This window comes from Simochromis diagramma, unplaced genomic scaffold (assembly GCF_900408965.1).
Source record: "Simochromis diagramma unplaced genomic scaffold, fSimDia1.1 OVJJ01000334.1, whole genome shotgun sequence".
In the NCBI taxonomy this organism is placed as follows: Eukaryota; Metazoa; Chordata; class Actinopteri; order Cichliformes; family Cichlidae; genus Simochromis; species Simochromis diagramma.
The window spans coordinates 1399484-1423996 of NW_024386764.1; the positions used below are offsets into that span (position 1 = coordinate 1399484).

Below are 24513 nucleotides of genomic sequence, written 5' to 3' on the forward strand. Positions count from 1 at the left end.
AATTAAAAAGTAAAGAAGAGACAGGAGAAACGGTCTTCAATCGTAGTATGGATGTTGACGATGCACATTTCTTTCCACTGGAGGGCACTCTGCAACTTTGCTGATGGCAACTAAAATACAACAACCAGCAGATCAGAGCAGAGTGGGCTAGAGCAAAAAGTAAATCACTAACTCCACATAACAAATGTTAGGGAATTATGCTTATCTTTCATCAGTCCAAAGGTTTAACAATTATTTTTAGTTTACTGTGGACTTCTGTACAACCAGGAGAGGCGCCATCTGGTGGATATTAGACGGACTGCAGGTTTAAAGCATTTCTCACTGGCTTCTCTTTTCAGATAATGATGTATTTAGTGTTGTGCACTCATCCTTTCATGTTCACAAATATCTTTATGGAGTCCCGGAATTCAGTTTGATAATATTTTTAATGTCTCTTTAATTTTTGCACCCTCTGGAGTGCTCAAATAAAAGTCCTGCAGCTTGTTTAAGTTAGGAAGCTGTTGCCCCAAGGTTACCACAGTATGATGTCTTTGAAATATAGAGGTTATCTTAGAAACAATAATAATCCTTAGCACAACACTATATCAAACTGCAAATAAAGCCGTGGAGTGCGTCTCCTGTTTGTTCGTTAAAACCTGACCAGAAACTGATGAGATGCAAAGAAGGAAGCACCTCAGTGTTTCAGCGCTGTGCTTCTGCGGCGCTGGGCACGTGTGAAAGAGTGGTTTGATTCGCGCAGAATCAAAGTCTCCACATGTCACGCTAATGTACATTTATGTATTTAGGTTATTTCTGTATTTAGGCTGCTGACAGAACTTCGGTGACTGAGAGGATGGTGGTCCAATAGGAGTGCGACTCGGCTCCCCCGCGGGGCTGCGATTGGTCTGCGAGGTGGCGGTGGGGCGGGGCTGTGAGATTACAGCAGCATCTCTCTCCCTCCGCAGATCCAGCAGACATCTGGAGCAGCCCTACCCGGGAATCAGACCCCTGAGCATCGAACGCTGACACCCTCCACCTACTCACCCCGGTGTTCGCAGTCTGTTTCCCGACACGTACCCGCTCTTCGGTGTTGCTGTGGTGGCTCTGTGGGCTGCATCTCCGGAGGGAGGCTGCTGCGCTCCGGAGAGACGGACGGTCCGTTTCTGCCAGTGAAAACACGGAGGTACTAAGCCTAAACCCGGGAGGATGGTGATGGACTGAGCTGATCCGACGTCTGAGAGGTTTTTAGGGCCCGATGGAAGCTGCGACACATCTGGACCTGGAGCGTCTGGATCCCGGCTCCAGCTTCAGTCTGGATTAAAGAGCCGTGCTCATCACCGGGGGTTCGGTGTATTTGTTTTCTTCTTTTAGTTTTTGCCCTTTCCTCACAGATAAACGGTCCTGATTGAGAGTTTGAAGGAGCAGGCGGATCCCCCTCCTCCTCCTCCTCCTCCTCCCCCCCCTGCTGGTCTGGATTAAAGCCCATCAGGATCATGAATCATCCCCCCTCCGTGACTCTAATCTGGGTTTTACCGAGCTGGATTTAAATCTGAGATCTGATCGGGATTACTCTGTTCCTGGTTCTGATCGGGTCACATCTGGCCCGGTCTGAACCGGTCCCGGAACTGGTGTGATCTTTGACTCGGTCCCGGTCTTCTTGGTGCTGGTTTGGGGGAGGTCTGCTATCATCATGCCGACGTCCCGGCCTGGTTCGGAGCCGGTGGAGTTCTGGGTGGACGGATCAAGGCGGGACGGGACGGTGGAGGAATTCTACACCCTGAGCTCGGAGCTGGGCAGGTCTGGACCACATTATGGGGGGGACAGGGGAAAACTGATGAGTTCATATGGACACTTCATTGGGCCAAAGTTGCCTGCATGAGGGGTCCATGTGATCCTTCAGGATTAACTTTGGCCACACTTTATAATCCATCCCGTGGATTACAGGGTTACTCATTTGAATGAGGTACCGGTTAAATACTGGTTCCTGTTGGAATTTAACGGGAAACACCGAAGCAAGAAAACGAAGCTTGAGCTTTGGTGTCAAAATGTTGTCAGCAATCTTTGTCTTCTTGTGTAATCACAGAGTGAAAATGTGTTTTATGCGCAGCATCTTGTTGTCTGCACATTCACGTTGTGTAATCAATATAAGATTTCAGACTGCGCCACTTTAAGCAGATTTAAGTGAAGGTTGTTAAAAATATTGATAACAGTAAAACACAGCTGCATCACGTGCTTGGTGCATGCGTATAATCTATCTATCTATCTATCTATCTGGTGTATGCATCTATACATATTTGTAATGATTTTTAAAATGAGGTATATTTTTTATCAAAGAGGTTTTGCATTTTTAAGACTGCTATTTGATTTGGTTATTTAGCTTTTAGCTCTGTCTAGGTGGTAAATTGGAATATTGTACTGGCATCTATCCAATTTCATACTTATTTTTTAATGATAGGGGGATTATTCCCATTTGCCGATACAAGTTTTTTTGAACAATTTACAATACAGCTTGTCAAATAATTTATTAATATATTTGAACACTTTACAGATTTTTATTAATAAATCATATTAATATCTTCCAGGTTTTCAAGTCAGTATTGATGTGGATATTTTAAAACATAAAAAATGACAACATAGAAATAAATACATTCAAATGTGTTGCATTGATCAATAAGTACTTCGGTTGCTTAAAGTACATTTTCTACTTTGACTGCAGCAGTTTTAATCCTGTACATTTATACTGCTGTGCTTTTGCTTCAGATGCTCTGACGCTTCAGTGTCTGCCAGTCTGTGTGGCTCATGTTTAAAAACCATAAAAAGTCAGAGCAAACATGGAATTTGAGCTAAAAGACAACAAAGATGAGTCGTGAAAGAGACCTGCAGACTGTTGGAGCTCGGGCAGTTTGTTCGTTGTTTGAATGTTTATAGCGTGCGGTCTACTGTGTGTATTTACACACTGTGTTTGTTGTTATCTCAGCAAACACCAACACCCACAACACTGACAGCAGATCTGCAGAAAATGATGAAAATGATGTCAGCAGTGAAATCAAACGTGTGAGCATGCCGCCACCAGTTCTATTACCAGGTGTCCTGTTGCCATGGAGACCAGCCAGGACTGTGAGAGAGAGAGAGAGAGAGAGAGAGAGAGAGAGAGAGAGAGAGAGAGAGAGAGAGAGAGAGAGAGAGAGAGAGAGAGAGAGAGAGAGTGAGTCTGTGGATGCTTCTCAGATGGATCTGTTTCCTCCATCTGTCCCGGCAGAATACCAGATCCCTAACCACACACACACACACATACACACAGAGTTGTGGTTGTGATCCCATGACTTAATTGGACTTACCCTTAAGTAATCTTACTCTAATCCTAACTGAAACCCAACTCTCTTCCAGCTATAATCTAACTTAAGTCTAACTTTAACAGGCAGGTGTGAAAAGAAAAAAGCACACTCATAACAGAAAAGATGTGAATAAAACATCTCAAATAAAAACTCAACTTGATTTTTTTTGTATACGTCCACCAGCTGTTAAACCTTATCTAAACCTTTTTAATTTGAGTAACAGATAAGTTGAGTTTCATACTGCCAGATTCTATTGCAGAATCTGCTGGGCATTATTGGATGGATGAACCCGTTGTGCATGTTTCAAACACAAGGACTTCCTCTTGTAGGACCAAAAGTACCTACAGATTCGAGGCCTCTATGTTAATTGGTTTAAAAAATACTATTTTGAGAGAAATGTGTGAGATGTGTAAAATGTGGAGCTGCCACAGCTGCTGTAGTTCTATAAAAAGCCTCATGTAGATGAGGTCGTGAAATTGTACTTCAAAATTGGTTTCGTTAAGGAAATTATTTCTCTTTTAGCACAAGAACAGTGTGGTGGGAGTTGTAAAGAAAGAAAACCCCACACAAACCTGGAAGAGTTGAAATGGCTGGCAGTGGACAGCTGTGAGAATATTGATGGTTACACCCTCGTGCAATAAAGAGGATGTATGCGGTAGAGACACAATAAGACACAACGATCAATTTGTTTCCCTAACTCATCCACACGAGGCATTTTGTAGAGGGAACAGGAGCCATGGCAGATGTTTGGCTTTACATGACAACTGTAATCTCCGCAGTTCAAATTTCAAATTAATCTTGAAATTTTGACTTTAATATAAAAATGGACATTCATTTTGTTTTCTTAATGTGGCCCTAATTCTCCGTCGTATAGTGTAGTGCAGGGGTGTCCAACTCCAGGCCTCGAGGGCCGGTGTCCTGCAGGTTTTAGACGTGTCCTTGATCCAACACAGCTGATTCAAATGGCTAAATTACTTCCTCAGCATGTCTTGAACTTCTCCAGAGGCCTGTTAATGAACTCATCATGTGATTCAGGTGTGTTGACCCAGGGTGAGATCTAAAACCTGCAGGACACCGGCCCTCGAGGCCTGGAGTTGCCCACCTCGGTCTAGTGGAACATGTCTGAATGCCCTTCAGTGGAACAAACACTAGTTTCTTGGGGGTTTTTTTTTCACTGCACCAACATTTAAGTACCAGCAGGAACCAGTAAAAAGTCTAAATGTTGTGTCATTCATACAGTAGAATAATTATCAGTGTTTCCTGAAAATGAAACTAAATTTTAGTACTTAGTTCAAGTGCCTGTTTGGCTCCAATTAAAGAATCTCAGTTCCTCCTTTTCAGTAGCTCAGACTGGTTTCCATGTTGTACACACAGGTCTTTGCAGTGTTCAGGTTTAACTGTTTTGTGTTTCCTTCCAGAGGAGCGACTTCTATTGTGTATCGCTGTGAGGAGAAACAGACCCAGAAGCCCTACGCTGTCAAAGTCCTCAAGAAAACGGTCAGTGAACCAGCATGATGGAGACTTTAGCAGTCCAACAATATATAACATGTGCACAGATGAGTCGAAACATTATTAGCAAGAAATGATGAAGAAAATAACGTAGACTGTCCAGTTAGAACAGTGCAAGTCAAAGTCTAGGAGCCAAAGTGTTGGTTTGCCAAACTGTGTTTGATGGGGTTCTTCTGATTCTTGGTGGCTACCAATCCAACATCCTGGACGGATCTGCTGCTAATATCTTTGTGATATACAGGAAACCTTCAAAAATCTGTAGGGTAACACTGTTTCAGCAGAAGATATTTGTTATGTTTTGACTTATAAGGGTAAATCCGTCCATTCTGATCATGTTTCTTCTGTTGCAGATTGACAAGAAAATTGTTCGCACCGAAATCGGCGTTCTGCTGCGTCTTTCTCACCCAAACATTGTAAGTATATGCGATATATGTTATTGGGGTTTTCTCTCTATAACTGTAGGGTCTTTACCCTTCATTATAGAGCACTTTGAGTGGTTTGGCACTATCTAAATTAAACTAAACTGAATCGAAAAGAGGGTTGAGTGCCTAAAATAGGTTTTGTGCCGAGCTGTAACGATGCTTGTTTAAGGGAGTCTGTGGGAATTGGGTTGTTCTTGGACCCAGCCTTGGTTCCATTTGGCTGCAAACAGGTAAACGTTTTTCTGAAATGCATTTTCAAAACTATCAGAAACTTAAACATGGATCTGCATTTGTAAAGAATTATTTGATGGGTGGAAATGGAAGTCTTAGCCCAGAGATCCACTAGACCCCAAATGATCTATCAGATGACAGCCAATAAGCTCCCAGACTGTGAGCGGTCTAGTTCAAGTCAGGTCACTCGTAGAATATTTATATGTATTACTTAATCAAAACTTTCCTCCAGCTTTTAATGTCGTTGGATAAAAGCGTTGTAGAGTTGTGAACTTTCAAATCAAATTCAAATTTTATTTGTCACATACAGTCATACACGGTACGATATGCAGTGAAATGCTTACACAACTGCTCGTGACCTAAAGAAAAACAGGCTATGAATAAGAAATGAATATGAAAATTAAAAAGGGTAAATTTAACTAGGAATGAATAAAATAAAATATAAAAATTAAAGTTGAAAATAAAATAACTGTACAACAAAATACACAGTATAGAAATATATAAGAATGTATGAAGAAATATAAATATATATATATATATATATATATATATATATATATATATACACACACACACAATAACAGCAGCTGTACAAGTATTAAATGGAAATGAAGAAATATAATGTCCAGTGTCCACATTTGTGTCTTGTGCAGTGCAAATATGCTTACAGTGATTTAGTGATGAAGTGATTCGATTAGATGACCACACATCTAATCGAATTAGTGTAAACAAAGTCCAGAATGGACAACTTTGAGGAATTATTCTTGGTCCATTCATGTGAGTCACAAATAGTTTAAATAAGTGCAAAATATGAAAATATGGAAGAAAACACCAAAACAGACACTTCGGGTTCTTGCCAGGACATGAATTAACAACTTACTTTATAATATGCAGAATAAATCAGTTCATTTTTATTGTTAAAGTTCATGTTCAGCTGGTCTGGTGTGACTGAATAATCTCTCTTATTTTCAGTCGACTCTAAAATTTTCCCCATAAATCTCTCTTTTCTTTGTATCACTGATTTTAAACACGACCCCTTAATGTGAGCTAAAACACTTGTTGATGAGCTTGTAAGAATTTAGATTCAACTTTATTTCAGTCTGAGCATGGCCCAGAGTTCATCTACCAAGTGTGCGAGCTATAGCATGTATTCTAATATTTTATTTAAGACAAGACTGACGCATCAGTTCTGTTTTTCTTTTCTTAGTACTATTTTAAAAGCAGGTCGATAAACTGCACCACATCAAAGTATGTGATGTGTGGGCTTTTTTCATTGTACTTTAAGTATTGAACTGTCTATTGTCTGTTTCATGTTTGTTTCTTTATTTGTTGAATCTGGGACAATGATGACTGGAAACATGAAAAAAATCTCGTTACTATGTTCCTGCTTGTAAAGTTCAAAAATACTTCAAAGTGTTTGCTCTTCTCAAGCATGTTTTAAGTGATATTGAGTGTTTATGTATTAGAGGCAGAATCAGTTGGTTTTGCCTTCCACTATTAGTGCAGTTTCAGTTAGTGCCTGTTGTTTACCTGGTGGTTAGGCTTTGGCACTAAAAGCTACTTAGGCTTTAAAGGCTGGGTTTAGGCTCTGAAGGATCCTTGAAAAGGTTTACAGGCCTAGGCTGGGATTAAGTTGTATTAATTAACATCTAATCCACCCTGAAATGGATTATTGGATGGAGGGATGGATGAATAGGAACAACTTGGTTAAGATTAGGTTCTATAAAGTGCTTAGTTAGGTTAGGTTTAGGTTTTACGCTGATAGATAATTAGTAGGTTCAGACACTTAAAATCCTGAAATGGTTTAGGAAAAGATTGTGCTGATATCGTTCACATTAGAGTTGGGAATGACACAACCAAACCCAGGATGCTATTCTATACGACACCTTCACGTGTCACTGAGGAACACCAATGGCTTTGACAAAACTGGACATTTTTGCACTCTTAGAGTGAATTATTCAATTACCAGTAATTTGAGCAAATAACAACAGTCCCACTGAAGTTCTATTTTTATATGGACATTGTTATTTACATATATGACTCTCAGTATTCGCTCATGCATTTTTAATATATTTTTGGCTTCTTGTGCTTTCCTGTGGCTCAGATCCAGCTGAAGGAGATCTTTGAGACAGACACAGACATTGCTCTGGTGCTGGAGTTGGTGACTGGAGGAGAGCTCTTTGACCGGTACGTACACACTCACATTAGCTGCTTTAGCTGTCCTACTGACATTGCTGTAGTATCACTGGTTGGCTTAGTTTGAGAAATCTTTGATTACAAGTTGGGCTGTAGTCTGCAGTTCAGTTACAGTAGCTGTTGTGCAGTTGTAATGGCAGTAGTTGCTGTGCTGCATTTGTTACATTCGTTTCAGTGGTGTGTGTAGGTATATGCATTGCTGTATCATCAGTGGTTGCACATGCTGCATCAGTTGTGTTGGTTGGTCAGTTGCAGGTGTTGATCGAGATGGTGAATAGTGGAGTTTGGCTCGATCCATTTTGTTGTTATGTTTAGTTACAGATGTTGAGTTGGTGTGTTTAGATTTGCTGCAGCAGCTGTTGTGATTGGTGGAGTAGCGAAAGTTGCAATCGTCTATTTTTGGTATATGGTTTTGTTCAGGGTTGGCAGTGTGGCTGTAGTGGCAGAGGCTGGTTTTGCTGCAAAAGTTGTGATGTTTGGTTGCTATAGTTAAGAGCACAATTCCTGCTAATGAACCAATCACTTAACTTGGCAGTTTTCCTGTAGTTGCAGTGGTTGCCATGGTTAGATGTTGCTGTACTTTGGGTGTTTTAGGAGTTGCTGTGTCCGGTTACAGACGTTTCTGTAACTGAAGTTCTATGTTTGGGCACAGAGGCCCCTGTGTTAAGTTACTCATGCTGTTATTAAAGAACTTGTCATGTTTACTGGAGGTGTTACTGAAGTTTCCGTGTCAGCGATTGGTCATTTACATAAATTAACATGTTTAGTTGAAGCAGGTGTTGCTGTGTTTCGGTGGCGTTGTTGGTGTAATGTGATGTGGTTGTTTTGACTGCATAAGTTGCCATTTTTACAGGCTACAACTGCAACAGCTACAGCGGTTTGCTCACTTTGTCCTGGGACTTCTAAACTGAGATGCAAAAGTCAAAGAGAATGAAAGTACTAACAGCTTGTTCCAACATCTCTGTTGGAAAACCGAACCAGACAAACACGTACATTAGTAAAGTGTAACCAATCAGAGAACAGATAAAGAGATGCTGCTCTTGATTTTCATGTCATTTTATCTTTGACTGTATTTTTGTTTCCAGGATTGTGGAACGTGGTTACTACAGTGAGAGAGATGCCGCTCATGTCATCAAGCAGATTCTGGAGGCTGTGGCGGTAAGATGCTGTATTCAGTGTCTGGTTTGACTTTGACAACGTTTTATTAAATTGTAATAAAAAATTGAATTATTGTGGAAACAAAGGCCTCTACAGGCTACGAGCAATGAGAGGAACTACAGAAATCCTGAGAGGAATTACAAAAACAGACTCTTTGCCTATAGATAACCTTTACAGGCCCAAATGCTGCTGTTATTAATTTAAAACCAAAGCTTTAGCTGCTGTTTGGTTTAGTTGCTGTACTTCCCATGTTTAATCCCTGGTGCTGCCTTTGTTACAGTAGTTGATGTACTTGCAGGAGAGGCTTATTTTTTGACCTGTGTTTGGTTACATGTGTTGCTTAAATTGGTTGGCTTAGTTGGAGTGGATTCCTTGTATAGCTGTAGGTCTTGCTGCCACTGCAGGAGCTGGTTTAGTGGTTGTTGTTTGGTTGCAGTAGCTTCCGTGCTGCAGGTGCTGCTGATACTACAGTAATTGGTTTAGTTGCACAGTAGTGATGCTTAATCACATTTTCAGTAGTCGCAGGTTTATTTAGAGTGGCTGCTGACAGCTGGCATTGAGGCTCAATTTGATCTATTTGGCTGGTGTTGCTATACTTCGTAACTGCTTGGTGTGGTTGCAGCAGTTGCTATGTTTAGTTGCAGTTTCCTCCGCTGACGCGTGGTTGTTTGGCTGCATTATTTTGCAGTAGTTGCCATATTTATTTCCAGCTTCTGTCATTCCACTAGTTTGTTTGTTTGATGTGGTTGCTATGTTTAGTTACAAGTGTCGCATCAATTGCCATGTTTGGTTGCAGGTGCTTCTTTTGATGTAGTCGTTAATTCAGTTGCAGTAGTTTCCACGTTTAGTTTCTTTTGACATACAGTAATTGCTGTTATTTTAAGGCTTAAAATGGAAGAAGGTCTGGGAACCTGAGCTCTGTCTGGGTTTTCTGCTTCTGATCAATCAGCTGCAGCGTCTCTGCTGTCTGTGGATCATTTACCTCCATCCACCCCTCTGCTCATTAGATTACTGCTCACCCCCACCAGCTCTGCTCAGTCTCTGCAGCCTCACACCAAACCTCAGCTTTAAACAGTCTGTTTATAGATCTGAAAGGTTTCATGGAGAGCAGGTCGTCAAATCCGTAGAGGCAATGTATGTAAAATTAAATCAACACTGTCAAAGGTGTTGGGCTTTTATCCTCATCTGATGGAGCTAATTTACCGTTTTTTTGGTCACAGGCTGACTAGAAACGTATTAAGCTGATATTTATCTGAAAGAACTAGATGTGACATTTCATTAGCACAGAAACATTATACGGCTCTAACAGGAGTCTGCTATCTTGCCATTCAGAAGAGGATTTTTTTCCTCGTGTAGGCGTGAGCCCTCCTCCAACTGATGAATCACAATCTTCCTGTTTCTCAACAGATTTGATCAAACGTTGAAGTGGCAAAGAAATCATATTTAAAGGTCAGCGTGCTATGCTTAATACAAAACCAAGAAGCATTCACTGACATGCTTATACAACACTGTACTGAACACAGACACACAGAATGAGCTGATTAAAGAAGCGAGTGAATCATAATAACATGTCATTATCGCCAGCATGAGACATCCCAATCTTTTGATGATCGTCTGAAGCTTTTTGTTGCAGCTGCGGTTCTTTCTGTAAGCATAATGCAAAACACACTCAGGCTGAGAGGCGTGTCTGCCTGTCAAGGCAAACTCAGGGGACCCAACACAGGTGTTGATGTGTTTATACTGTTGATGTATAAATATATATATATATATATATATATATATATATATATATATATATATATATATATATATATGGTTTCTGAGCATGGGTCAGTTGGAGGTATTGCTGTAGTTGCAAAGGTTGAATGAGTTGTGGTAACCACCATGTTTAGCTGTGGGAGGAGGTTGTTTGTTTGTTGGTTTTGCTGCAGAAGTTGTTGCTATATTTGCAAGGTTTTAATTAATTTTGATATTAACCATGTTTACTTGCAGGTGTTGCTGCTTTGGCAGGATTTGCGATTTTTGGTACCAGGCTTACTGCTCTAGCAATAGATTAGATTTAGCTGCAAGTCTTTTGGGTTGCTTGGTTACATAGCTGGCTAATTTAAAGTCACATACGTTGCTGTAGTTACCAGGTTTGTTTTAGTGCCAGTAATTGGCATGTCTAGTAGGAGGTACGGCATGAGTTGCAGTGGTTGGCATAGTTACAGTAATTTATATATATAGCAAGTGACATTATTGTAGATTCATTTGTTTGTTTAATTGCATAAATTACCCTGTTTAGTTGCAGGTGTTGCTGGTATCAGTGTTGTTGCACATGGCAGCAGCGTGCAGTGGCTGCAGGTCTCTTATGTAACAGCTGCTTCCATCCTGCTGCTGAACAGATTAAAACCAGAGAGGATTAACGCATGCACACACTCGCACACACTGACCACAGCTGACCTACATCTACATCGCAGAGAAACATACGCCCCTTTATGTGTGTGTGTGTGTGTGGGGGGGGCAGGATTACAGTACTGTTGTATTTGTTGTATGTGATGTGAGTGGCATTAATCTGTAGCACAGAAACATCCCGCAGCCCCTGAACACAGCAACAGCTTTAACAGCAGATTCTCAGCATCTGAGTAAAGACCCTACAAGGTTGTGTTTGAAGTTAGAAACAAAATATAAAAAGAAATCCATATTTAAAAGCAGAAGTGGAAAACGACACAGAGCCCGTCTGCCTGTTCTGAATTACAACCCCACACCTTCACCAGCATGAAGGAGGCTCTTTGACTTCCTCACAATGTCAGCAACTGATTTTGTGATTCAACATCAAGCCGTAACGTGAACCTTCTCTGTGGCTCTTTTCCTCCTGTTTGGCAGCTCAATCTTCAACATCCTTTGTCCAATATATAAACTATCCCTCCTACGCACATCTTTGCTGCTCAACCTGAGCTGTTCCTCTGATGTACTCAGTCCTAATGCTGTCCATCCAGCTCTTTGGAAAATCTTCACCGTAGCCACCTCCAGCTCAGTTTCCTGTCTTTTTAAAGCGCCACTGTCTCCAAACCAAGCAACGAAGCACATCTAGCTGTTATAATCTATTTAATTTAATTTATATAATGCCAAATCACAACAACATTTACCCTGAGATGCTTTATATTGCAGGGTAAAGACCCTATAATGATACAGAGGTAATCCCAACAATCAAAGATCGCCCTATGAACAAGCACTGTGTGTCACTGTGGAAAGAAAAACAAGAGCGCGTCTGTGGAAACAAGAAAAACACCCTTTCAGCTAGATTGTCTGTCTTTATTTGTAAGTAACATACAAAAAAAACCTGGTCCTTTAGAATAATCAACAGTACACCGTTTTGTTATTTACCAGATAATTGCACTAAAATGCTGTAAAAGGCACCATCACCACAAGAATAGTCAAGAGATGAGGCCATGGCCCTGTGATGCAAACTACGCCTTGATAAAGTTTTGATATTGGGCTCTATTCCAGTTCTAAGGCTAGAAACGTGTTTATTTTTGCTGCAAAGTTGGGGATTTTAAATTGGGAGTCCATGGGGACTGACTCGCTTTTGGACCAGCCTCAAGCTTCAAGTGGCCATTAGAGTAAACGCACTTAAGCTCTGGCTTCATTTTTCAGTCCAGGAAGTTTCCGCTTGATGAGGCAACAATGGGATCATCTTTCCCACGTTTTTCACGCTTTTCTTCTCTGTGCTTTAGTATTTACATGAGAACGGTGTTGTGCATCGTGACCTTAAACCAGAGAATCTGCTGTACGCCGACCTGTCTCTGGATGCTCCGCTGAAGATAGGTAACAAACTCTCTACATACCCTCCACATCTGAATACAACAGAATGAAATGACAAGTTTATCATGTTCCAACACAAGTTGTGGAAAATATTTTTCTGTTATTATCGACCACGCTGTCTGTTATCATCAGTGGTGAAACAGTGCAGTTTGGAAATGCTGAGTATGACTGTGATGAGACATCGATGATCTAAAACACATGAAAGTAAAACAAAACTCGTTTCCTGGCTCATAACAACAGGAAATTATTGCTTTGTTTACTTCAATTTTAAACACCGTCTGCATTTGCAAATAACATGTCAGTAACTGCCCTAAAGACTGTTTTCAAATCTGCTCCTATCATCTCAATTATGTCAGCTCCTATTGTGCTTATACTTTATGTAAAATAAAAATCAGCATTCTTAAAATAACCACAAACCGCGGTCGTCTTGTGGCCCTGAAAATATGCATGAACACTGGAGTTTGCTGTGAGAGCCCAAACATTTGCATACAGATTTAGCATCAGTCTTAAACTGAGGTTTTGCATACAGCTCAACCTTTAGTGTCTTTGGCTGCATTTGAGGCATTAAACTTGTGACTGCATCATATTTCGAGCTTGTTTAGTCCGAGAGGTAAAAACTCACAGAAGCATATTGTTGGCTCAGAATTTGGTTCATTTTTGGAGGAGCTCCTGCGTCCAGATGGCCAGCGAGCCCTCGGCTAACAGATACAGATGGAAGCCTCCGTTCCTTTCGAGTGAAACTCTTCTCCACCAACACCTTCCTTTAGTTCAGAGACTTGCCTGCAGAAAAACACATTTTCCTCCACCTCCACTGCTTCACCCCCTCATTTCTCTTAATATAGAAACAGGAAACTGAACAAAACAAATGCATTACAAGGTTTTTATCTCGCTTCAGTCTGAATGAAAGAAAATATTCTCTTCTTTTACAGCTGACTTTGGTCTTTCAAAAATCGTAGATGACCAGGTGACCATGAAGACAGTCTGCGGTACTCCGGGGTATTGCGGTGAGTACAAAAATTGGTGTAGCGTAGCTATGACTACCACATTCACTTAAGCTCACTGTATTCTTATCTATATGGCCTCCAATCACACAACATTAGTCATCTCAAAGTCCTTTGTACTGTAGGTTGAAAGCACAAAATAGTCAAACGATCCGATATAAACAGCACTTGGCAATCAGAGAGAGAAAAATTTGCCTTTTAATAGGAAGAAACTTCCAGCAGAAAAAGGCTCAGGGTGGGGCTGCCATCTGCTGCGACCAGCCCGGGCTCAGAGCAAACAATCGATGGCAAAAATAAGACTCAGCTCACAGAAACAACAAACAGGACAACACAAACTACTGCAAAGAAGCATAAACGAGTGAATGAGAGAAGAGTGATGGAGAAGTGCTACGAGTGTCATGTGAAAATTCTCAATTCATCAGGACGTAGTGAAGATGTCAGTGTTTTCACTGTGATCCTTCTAATCAGCCGAAGGCTGAAGGACAACCAGATAATGAGAAGTTACAACGTTAAAATTATTTTTCAGCATTGCTCTGAGCAGGATGCTTCTATTTTGACAATGTTGTCCCAGAGCTTAATGTGTGAGTTAATTAGTACATCCTCAAAAACGACTGCAGTGTTGCTCACGGTAGTACTGGACATGTAACACCATCCAGAGAGGATTTCTGTTTAAACACCAGATTTTTAGGACCAAACACAGAATGACTGGGTGGTGTCTCTCCCACAGCAGCGCATCGTGTTTGAGGAAGACTCAAACACTCCAGCATAGTGTGGGACCTTTAGTCTCAGTGATACGACATGGCACAGCAGCAGGACTTGGTGGTGTAGTAACAGCCAATGAGCAGCACTTTGAGGTGTGGGGAAAGTTAAAGTGGTGACGATATGGCAGCTGACGCTCTGGATGGTGTCTGTAGATGTTGCTGTAGTAGGTGTAGTATCAGTAGTAGATGTGTTTATTCACCTGCGTTGCAGTGATATATGCGAGTGGGCAGTAAGGCGTTCCCTGTGGCGTGTTCTCTGTGGGATTTCAAAAACTCTGTTAGAGCTTCTGTCAGCCATCTGCTGTCTAACAGACTCCTCTGCTTGCAGCTCCAGAGATCCTGCGGGGAAATGCCTACGGCCCTGAGGTGGACATGTGGTCGGTGGGCGTGATCCTCTACATCCTGTGAGTCCATTAACACCTTGCTGCCAGTCCAAGCGTACACTCACACATATATACTAAAATATTCATTGCTGACTCACTCTCATCAGTATATAAGTTTTATGGTCCATCTGATTCATGACAGCCATTTAACACAATGACATAATGTGAAAGTCTGCATCCTGTTTATCTGCTTTCCTCAGACAGCAATTAAGCTTTTAATGCTGCCTTCAAATGGATCTGAGAGCGACACACTGCTGTGGTTTCTCATCTAGAAGGGATGTGGCAAAATAAGCGTCCTTTCCTAGACTCTTTCCTTTGGTTTGTTTCCCCAGACTCTGTGGGTTTGAGCCCTTCTTCGACCCAAGAGGGGATCAGTACATGTATAGTCGTATCCTCAACTGTGACTATGAGTTTGTTTCTCCGTGGTGGGACGAGGTCTCCCTCAATGCTAAGGATCTGGTGAGTTACACCAATGATTTGACATTATTATTTATGTTAAATGTGAAGAAGTGCAGGACCTCACACTTTATTTTAAAGCTCTCAGACATGTTTTAAACTCTCGCTGCCCAGGACAGCGTAGTAGAAACTTAAACTGACCTGAAAGACTTTATACTGGGCATTGACTGGGATTGGTGACATCACTGGGACTTCACACTTTATATTAACTTGTCTGGAATCACTTTGGACTTGGATGTATATTTGTGATGCTGTTTTTGGACGGCTTGGTACGTGTTGGATCTTTGGTTGGTGTCGACTAACACGACTAAGGCTTATGCTAAACTAAAACTAGACTTGGACTTATCTTGAGTGGAGACTTGTTTGAAATGATATTGAGATTTATGGAATGACTTGACACACTAAATTGTCTTGATCTTTACCTCTGGATGACTAAAGATCCATTTCTTGGTGTGATTTGAATTCAGAATGAAGTGAATGACTTGATAATTCACATGAGCCTGATTCTACATCTTGAATCTTAACATTTATTCATAGATTGGACTTGGACTTGTTTGAAGGCCTCGGTTTGTCCTTTCTGATTTGTCCGCAGGTCAGTAAGCTGATTGTCCTCGACCCTCACAAGCGCCTCAGTGTCCGGGAGGCCCTGCAGCACCCCTGGGTGCTGGGCAAAGCTGCCCGGTTCTCTCATATGGATACTACCCAGAGGAAACTACAGGAGTTCAACGCTCGACGCAAACTTAAGGCTGGTCCTTTGTCATAGTTTCATTTCACAGTGATTGGTTTTGTGGGCATCAAAGGTCATAGAAGACTTTTCTGTCATTTTAAGATTTGAGTTGACATTTTGGGAGATAAACTAGGGAATGACTCTTGTACATAAAGCCCAAAATGAAATCTGCTCAGAGCATCTGCACCTGTATACTATGTGGCCTAAACTTTTATATACACACACGTAGACTAGTTAAACTGCAGGTGAAACTTCACCGGGGCTCCAGATTCCACCCACCAAGAGTTGGCTTTCAGATGATTCAAACTTCATGAATGAGGTCAGTAAAGATCTTAGTAAAGCTGGCTCTGGTGAGCCTGGGTGCAGCATAAAAATGTAAATTCAACAATCACAGGATTTACATTCGAGCGGGCAGTTGGTAACAAAATCATATTTTTTTCTACATGGCATTTTGAATTTATTGAAATTACAGGACAGGGTAATAGAGAAACATGACAGGGAAGAGGAAGCTGAAAGCAAATATCAACTCAACATAGTTGACAAATCTGCTTTAAAGACTTTTAAAAGATCCTGAATACTCACTCGCTGTTCTGTGTGCTGACAGGCGGCCATGAAAGCTGTCGTGGCCACAAGTCGGATGCATGAAGGTTCGCGGCGTCGCACAGACAGCTGTGACATTCCAGGTTCAGGGGCTTCCAGGCAGAGCAGCATGCAGCAGGACCCGCCTCCCGAGTCTGCATGCTCCACCCAAAAAGACAAAGAGGCTCCACCTCCTGACCAGCAGTTGCCACAGGAAGTTGAATCGAAGTCTGCTGACCCAAACGCCCTCAGCCCCTCTCCTCCACACAGCCCCAAACTACCCAGCTCTGATGTCACACCCGCAGGGCCCATCCCCACCAGACCGCCACTGCGCGCTGATGGGCTGCGACAAGTATCTGTAATCCCTAAAAGCATGCTGGTCCAACCCCGGCCGCCGCAGAAAAGCTGCTCTGTCATAGAGCCAACCCCCAGAGTTGGGGCCACACCCACACTGGGCTCACCCCCGAGTCCCAACAACCTCAGCAATGGCTTCACATCTGGGGCGGAGCCTGCCAGTAAGACCACCCACTGCCAGTGATCACATGGCAAAATAAAAAAATTCTCGACTCTGCTTCAGTTTCACACAGAAGTAAAAAACGTTCAGCTTTCAGCAGCTAAATGAACTTATTTGGACCAAATTACAGTAAACCTAAAATCTGCAGCTCACATTTAACCCGCATCACCACACGTCTGGGATCTCTTTGGCTTACATGCTAACAGATACTGATTCATGGAGGGGTCGCTGGACATTTCTGAAGATGGGCAGGTGTTTTATCTTCTGTTTTTTAGTATAAAGGCCTTCGATTATTTAAGAGAAGTAAAAATAATTTCCCCCATCAGCACTCGTTTATGTGAGGGTTGACTAAAAACACAAGAAATGTAATAAATGTGAATTGTCTGTTAAGCACTTCAATCTCAGCAGCACTGTCGAGCTTGTTTGCTCATTTTCACTGAGACAGTGGACGTGTTAAGCTAAGTCAGTGACAAATAACCAGCATGCTGGGGAGCAGTTATCAAGGCCGTGCACATTTGGACCTGAGGGTGTGTTAGCATTTAGCTCACCCACTACAGCACTTCATCAAGTAGCTCTGAATTATTCAGCACATCAGCAAGACTCAATATATTTTTGCAAAGACTCAACATATTTGGAAGAAATTCGAATAATAAAATAACTCGTAAGAGCTACAATTTATTTGTCTTACCACAGAAATGAACCAATGACGTGTGTGTTTACAACCAAAATGAAGCACTCGATCAGTGACACTGGACAATGGCGTCTATTATCACACCTTCTTACTTACAACCGGTATCAAAAGGGAGCTATTATTTTTTAAGTTCTTATTTTTTGTTATTTTCTGTAATATGTTACAGTTTGAGCTGTTAATATTAAACATGGCTAACATTTCAAATAAAAAGGTGAAAGTATGTAAAAGTTATCCATATATGCAAAAAACTCAGAACTCAAAACTGTTTTCTGCTGTTTTTTGTATTTCTTTTTAAATGTATTATTTTTTAATGTTCAAAATCTTTATGTTTTCATCTGCTACAGGCAGTATATGCTTACCTAGTGTCAGGCTTACAGAAGTTAGCAGATTTGAAGAAAGTGTTTTTTTGGGTGGGGGTGTGGGGGACGGATGAATAGCTCATTTCCGACAGGATGAATTGAGGAGTATTTTTAACTCTGCTAACTCTGCACTTACTATCTCAGTTGTAGAGATTTGGGGAAACTTCAGAAATAGGCCACTGTGGCTTTCAAAGTAAACTTTAATGGAGCACACATTAGAAAAGTAAAAACTAACACCCAGAAAGTTTCTGGATTACTGCAACTAAATGCAGTTATTGACTGAGCAGTTTATTAATACAGAGTTTTTAATAACCCAGATTCACCAACAAAATCTGCATCTAACATCAAAGAGGTTAATCGCCAGAGAAATAAACGACAGGTTTTCTTCAGGGAGGAAAAAAGTGCTTCATTTTTGCTGCAAACATTTATTTTGGTCTTTGCAGACTCCCACATTAAAGGGACATTACAACATTTTGCACCAAACACTTTTGCTAAATTTGACTATGACTCACATGTCCTACAGTTAGCTTAGCATAGCATAATACTGGCAATAAAGAAGCAGCTAGCTTTAAGTCCACTTTCCACCACCTTCAGACTTAACAGCCCAGATCTCGTAAACAGACTTGGACTGCTATCATGTGGGCTTGATGAATGTATCCGGTACCTGAGGAATTAGGATCAAATTTTGACTCTGTTTCTTTTCTTTAGCGTTTCTGTGGTAACATTTGGTTGAGATCTGGCAAAGAGCTGACTGTTTGTGGGCCTAGATTGTGATTGTGCCTGCTGTGATTTAGATTTGCACCACAACTTGGGTTTAACAAAATCAAGTTCAAGTCCAACATTCAGATAATGTACGGATTCCCTAACTGAGTGGCACCGCAGGCCGACCTTTACTGCAGCTAAACATTTAACAATCTAATTGAAAAGAAAAAGGAATTCATTCAATTTCCACAAAGAGGCAATAATCAATTATTTCTATGCTATCCCAGGTTTAATGTTCATGCTTTCTGTCTGTTGGCAGGTGTAGGTGGAATTTCCTCCATACTTAACACAAAAACATGAAACTGAAATCCATGCTGATCTTTTCCTTTAAGTCCTGATCTGGGACAAACTGAGACTTGAGTATTATGTTTGGGCTTCTTCTTCTTCTCCTGACGCAGAAAGCGGACTTTTCCTGTGATGCTCAGGACAGAGACTGATTGTATTTTATTAAACGTACACAATGACTTGGCGCTCACCTGCATGAACGGATGCTCTTTATTCATGGACAAGGAGAGAGAGCGCAGCTTCATTTCTCGGCTTTTTCTTCTTCTTCTGCATCCCTTTTTTTAGCATGCGCGCTCAGACGCTTCAGACTTTCATGTTGCTGTAAAACTGAGTTTTTTAATCCTTTTTACTATTTACCGTCGACACCCGCTGCCGTGATTACGCAGCTGTATGAGTAAATAGAGTTCCTCCAGTGTGTAGCGTTCAGGTAAGTAACTCGTGTTTGTGATCTTCTCGTAAAACGTTGTGTTGTTTACACTTTATCAGCAGTGACGATGCGATCTTATTTGCACTGTACATACTGTAGTTTGGTTTTAGACAAGTTATTACTAACATCTTTACTGCTCGACTCGCTAAGAAACATGTTCAGTGTTTAAGCTCCCAAATATACCAAATTTGACCTTCGTGGAAAATAAACCCCTTTCATCCGATCTAAAACCACACGTTCTACCTCTTTTTGTACAGGGGCTTCCAAAATGAAATGAAAAGATGCAGATCTGGAAAGAAAATGAGATGAGACAAGAAAGATCCAATTTACATTTACACTTAAAGTTATGGTGGCCAAGACAGAACCAACAGAAAGTCTGAGAAAACACAAGCAAGCACTTTAAGCCAGCCAACAGTGTATGCTACCTAGCAGGAAACATTATACTGTTTGCTGGTTCCACAGTAGTTAATCCCTGTGAGGTTTTGGAGATGTTAGAGGAGTTTGTAAGAACACTACATTGGCTACCGAGCGGTTTCTCAAACATTTTGTTTGATGTGTCCAATGTCCACTCACAACACCACAGCTCATTAGTCAACAAGTCCTGAATTTATCACGAGCCAGTGCAGGAAATTCCTCTTAACTGACCGCACATATGCTCACACAGAGCAATTCATTTGTTTGCTTAATCACTGAGTGAGGCTGGTCAGGAGGCTCGCGATGAACTGGCTGCTTCAGATGTTGTTTATCAGCATCTGATAGCAAGGCCACGATCTCCGAAAAATCATGGAGAGCCTTGCCAAGATGTCCAAGCCGGGATGCCTCTTACTTCATTGTTTTCTGCATTCGTTCCTTGTCTCACTGCAGGCAAGCAGTTTTCTTGTACTGCATATGAAGAATGGACACGACGTTGGTTTTTTGAATAGATGAGAGGGTGGATAGCTCATGTATCAACTGACACTAGCAAGCTTGGTTCGTAAGCTGCATCCATTAGCGTAAGGTGAATGATGCAGTATTCTCTCACTGTGCTTCTGAAAGTGAAAGAAGGATGCTTAACTGCATCTGAATGACATCATCTACAGTTGAATCCGCCTCCACACTGACAAGTTGTTTCTCAGCAGAGAGCTCAGTCCACAGTGAACCGCTTCACATAAAACCAGTCCAGTCTCTACTTTATCGAGACGTTTTCACTTTGCAAACAGCAAACCTGCATCACAGCATCATGTCTGGAAGATAACTAAAGCTAATATCTCACAGCTTTGATTCTCAGCGGTTAAATCACCCACACAGGCGCCCTGCTGATTTTACGATCAAATCTTTTATTTTAAAAGAAGCTAATTATGTCTGCAGCACACCAGGCTGGATGAACGTCATTATATATCAAATTTGTAAATAATATTAATATGTTGAAGCAATCCATATATCTGGTATGTGATTTAGCTATCTTTTGATTCTTTTGACTCAATTCTTTTCAGAACTGAGTTAAAAGAATCTCATTTTAAAGCACTTTAAGAAGAAACGTGAAGAGATGCAGTAAAGTCTCATTAAGCAGTAAACTGTGGTGTTTACAGCTGCCTAAAGGTCTTCTCGGTTTTTTTCAGCTTCCTCTGCTTTGTGTTCTGTCTCAGCCACCATACAAAATCCTAGATTATGAAGAGGAGCACATTTGTTCCTGAAGGGCTTTTTAAAGAGGAACCACAGCTGTAACCAACACTGCTCCCAAAATTGATGAAAACTGATGAATGGATGGACATGCTGATCACAAGCTTACCATCTCATAAATTCAACAGTCTGTCTAATCGCTGTCCCATATTTTATTTAGATAAAAAAATGTATTTGCATTTATGCATCAAATCATTCTCTTCAATTCAGACCACTCACCCGGGTTTTCACATGGTTACATGGGAAGTAATGAATCATTATCAAACCTGCAGTTTCAGACTGTCAGTCACAAAACATATATTTTGGATTTGAATTTCAGTTTGTGATTTGGTTCCTCTTTAAACCATTCAGTTAAAGCACGAGTTTTCCGTTGGACAGATGTGTCACAGCTGGATGCCACGTTTACCTGAGCACAGGTGTTTAAAGCTTCTTGCCAGACGGAACACACTGGATAACTAGCAGTCGCGGTGAACGCATGTAACTGTATATTTGATTTATATCTATACGCTTCTGTAAGAACATGAACATTTTGCTTCTATTTATCTAGCCTGTTAGAGATTTGCAGGGTGGGGTTGAAGTGGGTGGGGCTACAACTGTAAATGGTATTTGTTTTGTGTTTGATGAGTATAATTGTACCTTTTTTTAAAGACAGCTGACATATAAAGTGACAGTGTAACAGTCTGAGCTTTTACACGTGTATCTTTGCATGTATTATTTAACTTCCTTTGATCACATCAGATTGAAGAAGCAAGCAGGGAGTTTGAATCCTGCAGGACTCTGTAACAGCTGCTCAGCTGATCTGAGGTCTGTTTGAATGAACTTTTGCTGCAGGATGTTTCAGGCAGGGTTTTGCATCACATGTACAGTAAAGGATATGAATCACTCATTGCTTCTGGTCTTCTTTCCACACCTTTGCTGTCAGCCAAAGACGTTTGGAGGACAGACGGATGCAGTGTTGACGGTATTCTGGTATTTTCTGGTATTTCTTTTGGTGACAAATGAGTGTGCTCATCATACACACGTTTTGTTTGTCATACTCTTTCTAATTTTAAATAAAATAGAGAATTCTAGTGTGAAAATGCTATCATGGTGTCTAAATTCAAGTGTCGCTTTCAATATAATCAGACAGAAAATAGAATTCCTTGGAAAGATTTAGAATCGGAAAGAGGAAAGAGGAGGCTGGAATGGGTTAAGTTCAGGATATTACACAGAGTTAGTGCAACCTGATTGTAAATCAATTATGTAAAAAAATAAAAATAACATATAAATATAAAACAAATATAAATGCTATCTACTTATATGGTTTATTTTTGACTTCTGTTGCCATGATGACAGATCTCTCTTGAAAATAAGATTTCTAATCTCAGTGAGATTTTTACCTGGATAAATAAAAGACTAATAATAATTTACAAAAATTTTAATTTGTGTTAACCCACTGAGCATTATCTGTTGGTTAGAGAAAAATCTACATGCATTTCAATTCAGAAATGCAAACATGCATTTGAGTATATCCACGTTTATACTCTGTGTCAGTGAACTTTCCTGACCAGGTTCTGTTGTTTGACCTGACCAGTGTGTTGACCAGTTAGCTCACGGGCTTCGGGGTGAAAGGTCAAAGGTTTCGTTTCGAGAGTTTCTGTTCACTTTTCTTCAGATTTATAGAAAGATAATATAAAACAATTCTTGTATTCACATTTCCAACAATGATTAGGACAAAATGCATCAGAGAGCACGGTGACGTTTTCAACATCACAGAATCGATTGCTTTGATTTTTTGTTACAACTTTTTAATACAGACTACATCTGGAAGTCGTGCCCTTTCTCCTTTGAACCATGAAAACCACAGGGAGAGAGGTGGGGTACAACCTGGACAGGCTAACACAGACAACCATTCACACTCACCCCCATGAGCAATTTAGAGCCAATTAACCTACCCTCACTAATTGCATGGGACCACACAGACACGGGGGAACACGCAAACTCCACACATAAAAGTTCTGGCTACACAGTGGAATCAAACTTGAGACCTTCTTGCTGTGATGCAACAACCGCTGTTCCATCATGCTGCGGCTAAATAACACACTAAATATGACTATGAAACATGAAATATGTGCTTCAGGTTACCGTGTGTCTTTCTGTATAAAAGCCTGGATTTATTACCGATTAACCCATCCATCCATCCAGTCACTGCCGCGCATCCTTTTCAGGGTCACGGGGGGCGCTGGAGCCTATCCCAGCTGTCATGGGGCGAGGGGCGGGGTGCACACTGGACAGGTCGCCAGTCTGTCGCAGGGACACAGAGACAGACAACCATTCGCACTCACATTCACAGCTATGGGCAATTTAGATTTTTCAGTGAACCTTTCCCCACAAAGCTGCATGTCTTTGGACGGTGGGAGGAAGCCGGAGTACCCGGCAAAAACCCACGCAAACACGGGGAGAACATGCAAACTCCACACAGAAAGACCCCGGCCTGATGGTGGAATTGAACTCAGGCAACAGTGCTAACCACCGTGCCACTGTGCTGCCCATTAATTAAATTCAAACAGAAGATATCAGCCTGACCATCATGTCCAGTAAGAATACCAGTTTAAGGTTTCTTTGGATTCATTTAATTATTTGCTGTGATTTCCTCTCTACACCTTCATAGCAGAGAATCTGAGAAACAGCAATTGTAATATTACAATTTTACCATCAGTTTTATTGTGTCATGAATTATTCCTCATAATTATGTTTGTTGGTTTTACCAAGTTCCCATCAGAAAAATACTGAGTTTAAGTAATATGAGCTCAAATCGTGATCAAGGACACCTAAATGTCATTCCAGGAATTGAACCTGTGGCCTCCAAGCCATTACTCAGCCTCTGAGCAGAGTTTCTGTCTGTACATTTTCCCTCCTTGCGTTGTTCCACACCAGTATGAAGATGTGAGCCTCCAGTCTGCCGTTGACACCTCCCTCACTGAGGTGGCGCTGTAGCCCCGCTTTGACTTCTTCCATGGCCGCTCAGGGCGTACTGATGTCAGCACCATATCATTCAGGCCCCACAGGATGTGCTGCTGAGGAGAGGTTAGTCCAGTCAGAAGGCAGACCAGGAGGGGAGCAGATCGTGGATGCTGAGAGAGCCGCACGGACGACAACAACTGAATAGACGGCGTGTTGGAGGAACCTGGAAACAAAGAACATTGTAGTATTTTTTTCCATGTTAACAGAAGAAAATGGCAGAACTGTATGGATGTGTTTAATATTTTAGATGAATTTCCAAACTTCCATTATTA

The 24513-nt window shown here is 41.2% G+C and overlaps 1 protein-coding gene across 2 annotated transcripts; it reads left to right on the forward strand.

The window, feature by feature from the left end:
• The first annotated feature begins 903 nt into the window (after positions 1 to 903).
• Positions 904 to 22122, forward strand: si:ch73-60h1.1 (calcium/calmodulin-dependent protein kinase type IV). Of its 2 annotated transcripts, none has more exons than XM_040030667.1 (11): positions 904 to 1776; positions 4733 to 4811; positions 5174 to 5236; positions 7581 to 7663; positions 8758 to 8830; positions 12547 to 12637; positions 13564 to 13638; positions 14725 to 14800; positions 15112 to 15238; positions 15828 to 15980; positions 16567 to 22122. In XM_040030667.1, exons 1-11 carry the CDS (start codon positions 1670 to 1672, stop codon positions 17077 to 17079), a joined length of 1440 nt encoding a protein of 479 aa, XP_039886601.1. In that variant the 5' UTR covers positions 904 to 1669; the 3' UTR covers positions 17080 to 22122. The 2 variants fall into 2 exon arrangements, with proteins under 2 accessions (XP_039886601.1, XP_039886609.1); XM_040030675.1 differs by lacking the exon at positions 904 to 1776 and adding an exon at positions 2659 to 3033.
• The last annotated feature ends 2391 nt before the right edge of the window (positions 22123 to 24513 follow it).